General features: G+C 41.1%; 1 protein-coding gene across 2 annotated transcripts in view; it reads right to left on the reverse strand.

Annotated features, from left to right (window-relative positions):
• ZC3H13 (zinc finger CCCH-type containing 13) overlaps nt 1-12,943 on the reverse strand; it is a 59,424-nt gene that overhangs the window by 32,623 nt on the left and 13,858 nt on the right. Inside the window, exon 3 of one of the 2 annotated variants that reach the window (XM_065416446.1) lies at nt 10,624-10,735. The exons of the other annotated variant lie outside the window; for it this stretch is intronic. Coding sequence (XP_065272518.1) covers nt 10,624-10,735 — 112 coding nt within the window. The remainder of the gene's footprint in view (nt 1-10,623; nt 10,736-12,943) is intronic. 2 annotated transcript variants of the gene reach the window in all.

A 12,943-nucleotide genomic window follows, 5' to 3' on the forward strand; every position in this document is an offset into this window, starting at 1 on the left:
TTTTATATGAGAAATTTAGTGAACATTAAAAAGTATTATTAGAACAGCTGGAAAAAGAGTAATACAATTTTAAATGAGAATGGTTATGTGCATTTTACAATTTAGCTCCTGAGGACTGAACTGACAATTGATAACTAACTGCCTATTTCCTTAGAGCAGCGGTCCCTGCCATGGCGCCCGCTGGGGCATCTATGTGCACCCGTGTACTGGCCAGCGGACGAGCATCTGCCAAAATGCCGCCGAGAAGCAGCGTCATCCAGAGGCGTTGCCACTGAAATGCCGCTGATTTTCGGCGGCATTTCGGTGGCGACGCTTCTTGATGACGCTCCTTCTTGGCGGCATTTTGGCGGATGCTTGTCCGAGGACCACTGTGGCTCGTCGTCCGGCGCCCACCAGACGAAAAAGGTTGGGGACCAGTGCCTTCGAGGCTAAAGACTGTGGAAAGTACCAAAAAGTCCTGTATGGAGGTGGGGTGGGGAATTAAAAACATATAATAGGCTAAAGTTTTCCTGACAGTTTTACATCTGAACTACGTATTTTACTGGCCTAAACAAACTAAAGTCTTTTTACCCACTGTAAGGACACAGAACCCTATGGATCCACAAGGAAAACAGAGTCAATCTTACAGAAATTCTAAGGTCACCAAAAAGACAGCTGGCCTTATGCTGCTCCTCTCCGCTCACCCAATCCCAGTAGCCAATGACAGCTGCTCCTGAGCTGGACTTTCTCTATGCACCCTTCCCAAAGGACTTTTTTGGGGAGGCGGGGGGAGGAGAAGTATACTGCAGATCCATCACTTTCCCTTTGCCTCCACCTCCTGCAAATGTGGTGCCTATTCTGCCTCTTTTTATGGGCCTTCTTGCAGACTTATAGAGCTCTTGTCCAGTCATAAGAAAAAAGTTACCCAGAAACCAACTAGGACACTTAATTTCTCTCTATTGGCAGCTTGAACTGGGTTTGATTTCAGACCTCAATCATCTTAGAATTACAGTAAGGAAATAAGATCACATAATCACTCCCAACTGCACAAAATTCTATTTCCTGGTTTTTGCATTAATAGTTTTAAATGTTGTCTCAGTTAAGATTTTCATAGCTTCCAAGGCCAGAAGGGACCATTATGATCATCTAGCGGGACCTCCTGTATAACACAGGCCATAGAACTTCCCCAAAATAATTCCTAGAGTTTATCTTCTAGAAAAATGTCTTTTCTTTTACAAAAGGCACTACCACGTGAAAATACTGTGAATTTATTTGGCTTTGTGATTTCTGAAATAAATATGTAAATATGTTTATTTCAATGCATAGCTATCTGAAGTTTCTCTCTTTGATGCACTGTTCAAAAGTTAAGTGAAATGCTTTCTCAAATGCTATACACATTATTTCTCAGATACATTGTTTCAAACATGTCAAAGGCAATTATCATTTAAGAACTCAGGTCAAATGTAATTAAAAGCAGCATGTGTTGTATGAAGGGCTTGGTTTTGGTTTGCTTATTCATGGTTGGATATCTCAAAAATGCTGGGCCATATCCTCAGCTGGTGCAAATCACAATACCTTCATAGACATAAGTGGTGCTACACCACGTTCACACCTGCTGAGCATCTGACAATAACTTATCAAGCTTTCAAAGGAAAATTGCACCTGGTCTAAGGCCAAGTATGGAACATTTCAGCCAAAATACACATTTCTGAAAAAGACAGAGCCCTATTACAGAAATCTCTTAGCTGTGCAATTCTATGAACGAACATCATTTGCAGCCTTTTTTCCTTAGAGATTCTTCATTTTCCTAGGTTCTTTTCCATCCAGTCTGCAAACACCCTCTTTCACAATGTTGGCCGCTTATATTCACCATTAATTACTTGCTATTTAATTAAGCAACAACATTAATGGAATGTGACATTGATGCTTCAGTAAAAATCTGACAGTGGAAGTAACTAGAAATTTGAAGTTTGCACATATACTGGCAGATCCTCCACACATTGACTCCAATACACCCCTACCTTCTCAAAGCCTATATACAAAGTAACTTGTCAACACAGCAGGTGCACTTATATGAGCTAGAAGGCCTGAAGACCAACACAACTTGTTAATACGACAGAATGTTTTATCCTCCAAAAATTAAAAACTGTATGCGATATACCTTGCCTAAATCTCTAATTCATGTATTGCTGGAGCCCAAATTGCATTGTTACTATTATTGCAAATTTACAACCAAGTCTAAGCCTCAAAAACAGCTTGCTTGTAGTCTTTCCTCTAAATAACAAAATACAGAATGGTAGTTGTGATGGGACAATCTGCCTTCTATAATACAATGGGGAACAAGAACATTTGTGAAAGCAGTTCCTCCTTTAATCACTGATAAATACAGTGAAAACAGCTAGACAATCAGTTACGTAAGCTAATTTATTATTATTCTAGTTTAAGAAACATACAATACACCTGTAGTTATGCTAAACAACTTCATCCTTTCAGTTGCCAAAAAGCGATCAGAGCTTAGTAAGCACAGCCCGAAGAAGTGAGCTGTAGCCCACGAAAGCTTATGCTCAAATAAATGTGTTAGTCTCTAAGGTGCCACAAGTACTCCTGTTCTTTTCACTCAATTTATACATTCCCGTTGTTGAATATATGTATTTTTCTAGAGGATAGAATTAAAAAATCTAAGATATTAATTCCCTAATATGTCCTGGATACCTACTACTTCCATGAGACTTAAAACAAATTCAGTGGTAAGTCTTGTACTTACTCATTTTAGTTTTTTATTGCACTCAAAAAAACATTGTTTTTGTTCCATCGAAGTATGCACCAGACTTGATGAGAAACCCCGTAACCTTACTATTGTTGTCCTTATCCTCCTTTCTTCAACCTTCCCTAAAGGGATCGTACACTCCTCATTATTTGGTAAACACCTCTGGGCAAAGTTTATGCCTTACCTGTATTTGGAAGGATTTAATACACTTTTGGGTGCACCGTAAAATAGTCAAGCCTTTCTGCAGATTGTGAAAAAGGAAGTACTTACTCAGAAAACTGAGAAAGAATAGTGTCTTTCACAGTACTTTAAAATATTTATCTTCTATAACAACTTTATTAATGGAACCGTGGTATAAGCATAGACAATAATTTAGTAGCCCCCTCTCTATTTAGCTTCAGAGGCACAATGGGATCATTCATTATAAAATGTAGCTATTGAAAAAAAATCTGTTCCGTAGGAGTATGTTTACAAATGAAGGGCCTAATGCTGAAATTAAAGGGATCTGGTACGTAGAATAATACCAGATCTTAAGGGACCAATTCTGTGAGGTGCAGAGTACACTTAGCTCCTAGTTAAATCAGAGTTGTAGGAGCTCTGCCCCTCAAAAAAGGTGTGCAGCACCTCAAAATTGGACTCTTATGGCCTGATCCATACCTAGGGCAATTTCCTATTGAAGTCAATGAAGTTTGCCTGGGTAAGGACTAGAGCAGTGGTTTTCAAACTGCGGGTCACGACCCACTACAGGGTCACGGAATGTAAGGCACTGGGTCGCGGTGGCTCTGGTCAGCACCACCAACCGGGCCGTTAAAAGTCCCATCGGTGGTGCTGCCCGGCTAAGGCAGGCTAGTCCCTATCTGTTCTGACACCGCGCTGCACCCCAGAAGCGGCCAGCAGCAGGTCCGGCTCCTAGGCAGGAGGGGGAGGGGGGCCACAGGGCTCCACACACTGCCCCCACTCTGAGCACTGGCTCCACTGGTTCCCAGCCAATGGGTGGGTGGGGGCCGCGGTGCCTGCAGGTGAGAGCTGTGAGAAGCTGCTTGCACGCCTCCGCCTAGGAGCCGAACCTGCTGCTGACCGCTTCCAGAACGCAGCATGGTCTGCGGTGCCAGGACAGGCAGGAAGTCTGCCTTAGTACCCCCACTGTGCCACTGACCAGGAGCCGCCACAGGTAAGCCTGCGCCCCAATCCCCCACCCCAGCCCTAAGCCCCCCCAACCCAGAACCCCCTCCTGCACCCCAAAGCCCTCATCCCTGGCCCCAGCCCAGAGCCTGCACCCCCAGCCCAGAGCCCTGACCCCCTCCCGCACCCCAACCCCCTGCCCCAGCCCAGAGCCCCCTCCCATATCCTGAACCCCTCATTCCTGGCCCCACCCCGCACCCCAACCTTCTTCCCCAGCCTTGAACTCCTCCTACACCCCAAGCCCCTCATCCCCAGCTCCATTGGGTCATGGGCATCAACAATTTTCTTCAACTGGGTCGCCAGAAAAAAAGTTTGAAAACCACTGGACTAGAGGACACAGCCATAAACCAGCAAAACAGACGTCAAGCCAAGAAGTTTCATCACCTTACTAATGTTAATTGAGACAAAGGTATCTGAGCCTCTAGCTATTATCTTTGGAAAATCATGGGAGACGGGAGAGATTCCAGAAGACTGGAAAAGGGCAAATATAGTGCCCATCTATAAAAAGGGAAATAAAAACAACCCAGGAAACTACAGACCAGTTAGTTTAACTTCTGTGCCAGGGAAGATAATGGAGCAAGTAATTAAGGAAATCATCTGCAAACACTTGGAAGGTGGTAAGGTGATAGGGAACAGCCAGCATGGATTTGTAAAGAACAAATCATGTCAAACCAATCTGATAGCTTTCTTTGATAGGATAACGAGTCTTGTGGATAAGGGAGAAGCTGTGGATGTGGTATACCTAGACTTTAGTAAGGCATTTGATACGGTCTCGCATGATATTCTTATCGACAAACTAGGCAAATACAATTTAGATGGGGCTACTATAAGGTGGGTGCATAACTGGCTGGATAACCGTACTCAGAGAGTTGTTATTAATGGTTCCCAATCCTGCTGGAAAGGCATAACGAGTGGGGTTCCGCAGGAGTCTGTTTTGGGACCGGCTCTGTTCAATATCTTCATTAACGACTTAGATATTGGCATAGAAAGTACGCTTATTAAGTTTGCGGATGATACCAAACTGGGAGGGATTGCAACTGCTTTGGAGGACAGGGCCATAATTCAAAATGATCTGGACAAATTGGAGAAATGGTCTGAGCTAAACAGGATGAAGTTTAACAAAGACAAATGCAAAGTGCTCCACTTAGGAAGAAAAAATCAGTTTCACACATACAGAATGGGAAGAGACTGTCTAGGAAGGAGTACGGCAGAAAGGGATCTAGGGGTTAGAGTGGACCACAAGCTAAATATGAGTCAACAGTGTGATGCTGTTGCAAAAAAAGCAAACATGATTCTGGGATGTATTAACAGGTGTGTTGTGAGCAAGACACGAGAAGTCATTCTTCCGCTCTACTCTGCTCTGGTTAGGCCTCAGCTGGAGTATTGTGTCCAGTTCTGGGCACCGCATTTCAAGAAAGATGTGGAGAAATTGGAAAGGGTCCAGAGAAGAGCAACAAGAATGATTAAAGGTCTTGAGAACATGACCTATGAAGGAAGGCTGAAAGAATTGGGTTTGTTTAGTTTGGAAAAGAGAAGACTGAGAGGGGACATGATAGCAGTTTTCAGGTATCTAAAAGGGTGTCATAAGGAGGAGGGAGAAAACTTGTTCACCTTAGCCTCTGAGGATAGAACAAGAAGCAATGGGCTTAAACTACAGCAAGGGAGGTCTAGGTTGGACATTAGGAAAAAGTTCCTAACTGTCAGGGTGGTTAAACACTGGAATAAATTGCCTAGGGAGGTTGTGGAATCTCCATCTCTGGAGATATTTAAGAGTAGGTTAGATAAATGTCTATCAGGGATGGTCTAGACAGTATTTGGTCCTGCCATGCGGGCAGGGGACTGGACTCGATGACCTCTCGAGGTCCCTTCCAGTCCTAGAATCTATGAAAGTTCATGGTTCTCCTGTATCCCGCAATTCATTTATACAAAACATCTTATGCTTACCTGGTGTAGTAATAACCTATCAGTACATGTGCATGCAACAGTAGTATAAACTGCAACATGTACACAGATTCTAAACCACAGAAGGTTTGGAGTTTAGTACAATTAAGCTTCTACTGACTGTAGCTAGAATCTTTTGGGCAAGCACAATACTATTTAGCTTTCATAACATATGTTACACTTCAAAGCACTGAACAAACACTGATTAATCTCCAAAGCTCCCCAGTGAGGTAGAAAGGTACTGAGTCCACTTTAGAGAAGATAATGGAAGACAAAGTTAATGACTTTCCCTAGGTCAGCAAATCAGTGGTAAAACTGGGATTAGAACTCAGGTGTTTTTGTTCTGAGGCCCTTGTTTGCTGCATTATTAGACTCCAATGGTCTCTCTCATTCTCATGGTCAGTAATTCCATTCCAGTCACAAATGTGTTACTGCATGCTGGTATCTGTTCTCATCTCAAACATTCAGATACCACAGTGATAGACAGAGTATAAGCACATGGATTAAACATACATACGCCTTACATTCCTCCCAATAATCTTGCCTAACTGCATGCTTTAAGACCTTCTCTCCCTCTCACCTTCATCCTGCCTCTACTCTTGGAACTGCCTCCCACTACAGTAACTCCTCACTTAACGTTGTAGTTATGTTCCTGAAAAATGCAACTTTAAGCAAAACGATGTTAAGCAAATCCATTTTCCCCATAAGAATTAATGTAAATGAGGGGGTTTGGTTCCAGGGAATTTTTTTTCACCAGACAAAAGACTATATTATATATACACATACACACACACACACAGTATAAGTTTTAAACAAACAATTTAATACTGGTACACAGTGATGATGATTGTGAAGCTTGGTTGAGGTGGAGGAGTCAGAGGGTGGGATATTTCCCAGAAAATGCCTTACTGCTAAATAATGAACTAGCAATTAGCTGAGCCCTCAAGGATTAACTCTCACACTCTACAAGGCAGAAGGAATGGAGGGAGGGGAACAGCATCGCAGAGAGACAGAGACAGAGACACACACCGTGTGTGAGTGAGTGAGTGAGTGAGCGAGCGAGTGAGCGAGAGAGCGAGAGAGCGAGAGAGAGATGCGCATTTCCCCGTTAAGTACACTGCCTTGTTAATTAGATCAGCTTGCTGAGACCCAGCTACTGCCAGCAAGCTCCCTCCATCCTGAGCCCTGTCATGTGTCCCCCCGGCTCTATGGAAGATGGGGTAAGCGGGGTGCAGGAGCAGGGGAGCGGGGGACACCCTGACATTAGCCCTCCTCTTCCTCCCCACACAGCAAGCAGGAGTCTCGGGGAGCAGCTCCAAGACAGAGGGCAGGAGCAGCACATGGCAGTGGGGGGAGGGACAGCTGCAATTGCTAGCCTGCTGGGCAGCTGCTGCACAGGGAACTTAGGGGAGCGGGGAGCTGATATGGGGGCTGCCAGTCCACCCTGGTTAAAAGCCCCCACCAGCTAGTTGCAATGGACTGCTCTTCCTGAAAGCAGTGGACAAAGCAGACGGCTGCCAAACGGAGCATTGCACAACTTTAAACGAGCATGTTCCCTAATTGTTAACCGGGACGACTTTAAGTGAGGAGTTACTGTATGTGCAACCAAACCATCCACACACTCAATAAGTTATTGTGAAATTTCCCAGTAACAAGCCCCCAATTGGAATGTGTCTGCTCATAGTCACATTTGAGCTGCTCTAAGTATTATACCTGTCTAAATCAGATTGTAAGCACAGGGATCTTGTCCCATTATTCGTAAAACATTTTGCATACACTTACTTACACTTGCATACAAAATAATTCCATACAAATATCTAGGAACATAGGATAGCCATATTAGATAAGAGCAGTTGTCCTCATAGTCCAGTATACTCTCTCTGAAAGTGGCCAGGAAATAGATATGTCCAAGGAAGATGCAAGAATCCCCAGAATGGACAATTATGGAATATCCAGTCCATATGAGAAGTTTCTTCCTAATTTCAGGCAGTTATTGGCTAGCTGAAGCATGAGGATCTATATCCCTTCTAAAAAAAAGTTTTTTTTCCTGTCTAATGCAACTGTCGAGTCCTTTTATGAAACATACTAAATTCTTGGACTGTGCCTTATGGCAATGAGTTCCCCAGGTTAGTTACGTGCACTGTAAGAAATTTCCTTATTTTTACATTTGTTGTCTTTTAGTTTCATTGGAATACTCCATGTTCTTCTAGTATGAGAAAGTGTAAACAGGAGTGCCTAATTTATGTTCTATTTACCGTTCATTATCATATACCTCTATCACGTCCCCGCTTATTTGGCTCCTCTCCGAACAGTGCCATTCTCACCTCATTGTTCATCTTCCAGACATCATCATCTTCTATTATATCTTCTTTCAGATGGGGTGACCAGAATAAAACAGTGTTTCAAATGAGGGTGGACTATTAACTTACATCATGGCATATTTTAAGAATTATTTTCTATTCCATTACTTATACACCTTAACATTTGTTTGCTGTTTTGACTGCTACTGCACATTGAACCGATGTTTTCATTGAGCTATCCACAATAATCCCAGGTCTTTTTCCTGAGTGGTTGCAATTACTTTAAAACCCAGTAATGTGAATGAGTGCTTTAAGTTACTCCCTTTAATGTGCATTACCTTGCATTTGTTAACACTGAATTACATCTGCCATTGTACTGACCTAAAACTGCTTCCTTTTTAGGTCCCTGTGAAATTCCTCATAATTGTCCCTAGTTTTGACTAACGTAAATATATTTTATTATCTTCTGAAAATTGTCTTCTTACTGTTCAACCCTTTCTCCAGAATCTCTTTGGAGCACCCCATTGTGGAAAACTGACCATTTCTTTCTTTCTGTCTCTTGGCCAGTTTCTAATCACACCTTGACTGTTTAGTTCTTTCAGAAAACTTTTGTTTCAAGAGAGACTACTCAAGTCCAATTTATGTCAATCAGTTCTCCTTTAGCCGCTATTTTGTGGACAAATTTCAATTCTAGTAGAATAAAGAAGCACAATTTTAATTTACAAGAGCTGTGCTCATTTTCCCTATCATATCATGTCCAAAAAGTGTTTCGTAACTAATTATTTCAAAATAAAGTTTACTTGTTTTTGATTCTCACCTTCACCTCTAGAGCTTTAGGGGGAAGCAAAAAAAAAAAAAAAGATCCAATTGTGCAACCATCCAGTCCTTTGGAATAGTAGCTATTATAAGAAGATTGTATATTTTCGTTAACAACTCAAGTCACTTCATTCTTCCTTGAGAACTCTTGGTTGTTTACTGACTGGTCTTGGTGACCCATTGACATTTAACAATTTGTTCCAGGACCACCTCTTGACAACTCATTCTGTGACTTTGCCTCATCTTTAATACCTGAAGAAAGTACGTCGGGAGCAGCTATCTCCCCAACATCGCCTGTGGTGAAGACTGATGCAAAGGAATAGTTTTGCTTCTCTGCAAAGTCTTTATCTTCCTTAATTGCTCCCTTTACTCACTGGTAGTTCAGCAGACCCACAACTTCTCTTGCAAGATTCCTGCTTTTGATATACTTAAAAGATTAGCTTGGGTTTCTTGTGTCTCTCTCTTCGGTCACTACAGGAATAGCAGGAATAGAACATTATGGCTGCCTAGTTAAGTGCTAAAAAAATGTGCACGTTAAGGTTGCACACAGCAACTAAGTCATAATACCTTTTTTATTCATGGGAAAAATACACTTTCCCCACTCTCCTTGTACTCAAGAACTGAACCATTTTTTCTCAAACTTAAATAAAATCACCTTAGTGTAGAGAGTTGACAGCACTGAAAATTTCAGCAAGTTATCAGCAACTGAAAACGAGGTTAGAATGGAAACCATTATGTAACTTTAGTGACAGCAGTTCCTGCTGATTCCTTTATATAGCAGTCTTTCAAATTTCCACTTACATGCAGCAAGTTGGAACAGACCCAGAAGAGAAACAATGCCAATAATGCTCGCAGAATTAAAAATATTCCTTTAAAAGCAAAAAGGTTTTAGCCCTTACGGTTGTGAAAAAATTGTAAATACTTAAAAGAGTAAATCAATGTTGCAGCTGTTTTCCAATTGCAGAGGAGCTCTACCAACTTTGTCTCTCTTCATTAGCAATGTCAGTGGAGAAGGTGAAATAGACTTTGCTGAGAAAAAAAATTGATTGGAGGGGATGGGATGGCAGAGAACAAGAATTGGTGAATTTGTTGCAGAGATAAAAACTGATGAACTAGGGTGAATGATGGGAGAACAGAGGGGAATTAATACATGGAGTAGTGATTACATGGGCTTATGAAGGGGGTGTTTTCTGATAAGCAAGATGGAGTTGGGGGTGAGTAACAAGTAAATGATGTGTTATAATGCCAATAAGGGTAGGTGCTTTATACATGTCAGTGTTTACAGTAAAAATGAGCTAGTAGGTGTTTGCCTGGGCTGGTACATTTTATTGACAATTTCAAAAGGTTCTGCTATATTGTTAAAGAGCTGCCAGTTTCACTCCAGAGGTAGCCGAATGTCAAAATTTTATAATACGCATTTCAGCTTGTGGATTTTGTAAAGAATTCAGGTAACTTTCAAGACAAAAAGTACTATACAGATGCAAGATAATATTAAATACTGTAAGGCAACTAAATATGAAATTAAATATTTTATAACACGTTATTTAATATTAAACAATTCACAATGACCATATTTCTAGGACACACTAACCTATTGCTACTGAGGGAGGCTGGATATTCCATGCACTCCATTCTTACCCTAACAGGAGAGGACGATTCCTCTGTATTTCGTTTCTGTGGCTCAGCCTCCACGTCCTGACGCTTGTTCTTCATTCTCTCCCGAAGATCCCCAGTGGGCCTTTCTGGTGACCTGTATAAGGCAGAAACGGATATGATGTAGCTGCTTCCTTTTAAGGAAAAGGACACTCAATTTCCTTTACTGATTTTTGTAACTAATTTTTATAGAAAAATCTGTTGACAAAATTTGATTTAAGTAATTCAGCCATGATGCCAAAGATCCCCACCCAGCAAAAGTGAGGAAAACTAATGAAATCTTGGGTTTGGTGTTACTAAACAGCTTTTGGAAATTAAGATCATGTAACAGTTTCCTAGCAGTCAAGAAAGACTGAACTTCAAGAATGGGTTGTTTTCTCACTGGAAGCAAAATGACTTAGCACAATATTGTATTACTAGTCCAATTAAACTGACATATGCAGGGCAGAGTGCAGCTTATAACTCAGATGCAGCATCACTTTCACAACTGTATTCAAAATCCCAGCCAGGCTGACTATGTCTGCCTTTCCTCAACTATTATCTAGCTCTAGTTATCGCACTCATGACCCACTAAACCCTTCCAGTTATCGCTGGCCCTGTATATATTCAAAGATGCACTAGATTTAAAAGAAAAATCATACCTTTATTTAAACCCAGTGCAAAATCTTCTGTGAACACATTAAGAGCATCCACACAGGGCTCTGCACTGGTTTAACTAAATCTTTGTTTAAACGGATTTAAAGTTAAACCAGTGCAACTCTGAACATAGATAAGGCCTTTGAGCAGACATCATTCAAAATTGCCACTCACCCATAGCCTTGGCCATTTTGCCAAACAAAAGGAAGCCTACCTGAATTCAGGTTCCAACGACCTGCACCCTAAGGCCAGGACTACTTGCAATTTTTGTCCTGGTATAACTATCCTGATAAAGTGTATGATTTTTTTTTTTTTTTAAACTGAAATAGTTATAGCAGTACAACACCCCTAGTTCGAATGCAGTTATGGTAATGAGGTGCCTTATGCCAGTATAGCTTATTTCAGTGTTTTTCAACCACTGTTCCGCGGCACACTAGTGTGCCGCGAGATGTTGCCTGGTGTGCCGTGGGAAAAAAATATTGCGCACTGAATAAAGTATTTTATAATTTTTCATATTTCTGTTTACTTACTATTTCATAATAAAGTAATTATAAAATACTTTCTTTGTGTTTATTTGATTCCTATTCAAGAGAATTACTTTATATATAGTCAATATAGGCACAGAGTTAAATTTTTTAACATTTTCTAATGGTGGTGTGCCTCGTGATTTTTTTCATGAAACAAGTGTGCCTTTGCCCAAAAAAAGGTTGAAAAACACTGGCTTATTTCCCCTCTTAGGGAATACCTTGTATCGATATAAGGCACGGCCTTTCAAGTTAAAAGCCATCTATTGTTCTCACCAAATAAACCTAGCTGAATACTGCACTGTGTGTGTATCTGCAATGGCTCTTAATTCCTACTGCAGATTCTCATCTCAGATAATTCTGTAACATTATTAGCTTTATATCTTTACCAGCTTAGTTATAGCTACACTGAAAGATACTGATGAACTACTAGCTCCAGGAAGCCTGTCTGATATTTGAAATAATGAAACTTCCATTTGTTTCAGGACAGCAGTTTTCAACTGGTGGTCCGCGGACCCCTTGGGGCCCACAGACTATGTCTAAGGGGTCTGCAAAAGGTGACTATGAAAATAAAGTTTCAGATCCTAGAAAAGGTATTCCATTTTTCTCATTAATCAAAACTATATGACTAACCCCACCTACAGGTCAAAACCCAGAAGTGTTATTGTTACCATAGAAGCCCATAGGTTAGCATCCTTTCTCACGCTGCATCAAATGCCATGCCAAGCACATGCAACGTTTATAGTTGATTTCTGTTCAGCCAGTTTTCAGTCTAAGGTAGGGGACCACAGGTTGAATTTCCAAACAGGTCTACACCTCCATTTGAAATTCTTTAGGGGTCCACAAATGAACAGTGAAAACCACTGTTCAGGGCATTTGTTTTTTTCCCTAGAGGGATTTGTGTTGTCATTAGGAATGATAGATTTCTATATTTTTTGTTGGGTTGTTTCCCCATTATAGAATACGTCTATTTCCTGTACATGCAGCTATTTAAGAAAAAAATAAAATTTGCTTCTACTTTTAAAAATTGCTTGTTTGAAGCCTTGTTATTTATGTTTCAATTTCCTCTTCTGCAATATTTCCATCATTAAGATGTTAAACATGGCCATAAGGTAATCTTAAAGAGATCCAATAAAAAGGACAGT

This window comes from Emys orbicularis, chromosome 1 (assembly GCF_028017835.1).
Source record: "Emys orbicularis isolate rEmyOrb1 chromosome 1, rEmyOrb1.hap1, whole genome shotgun sequence".
NCBI classification, from domain to species: Eukaryota; Metazoa; Chordata; order Testudines; family Emydidae; genus Emys; species Emys orbicularis.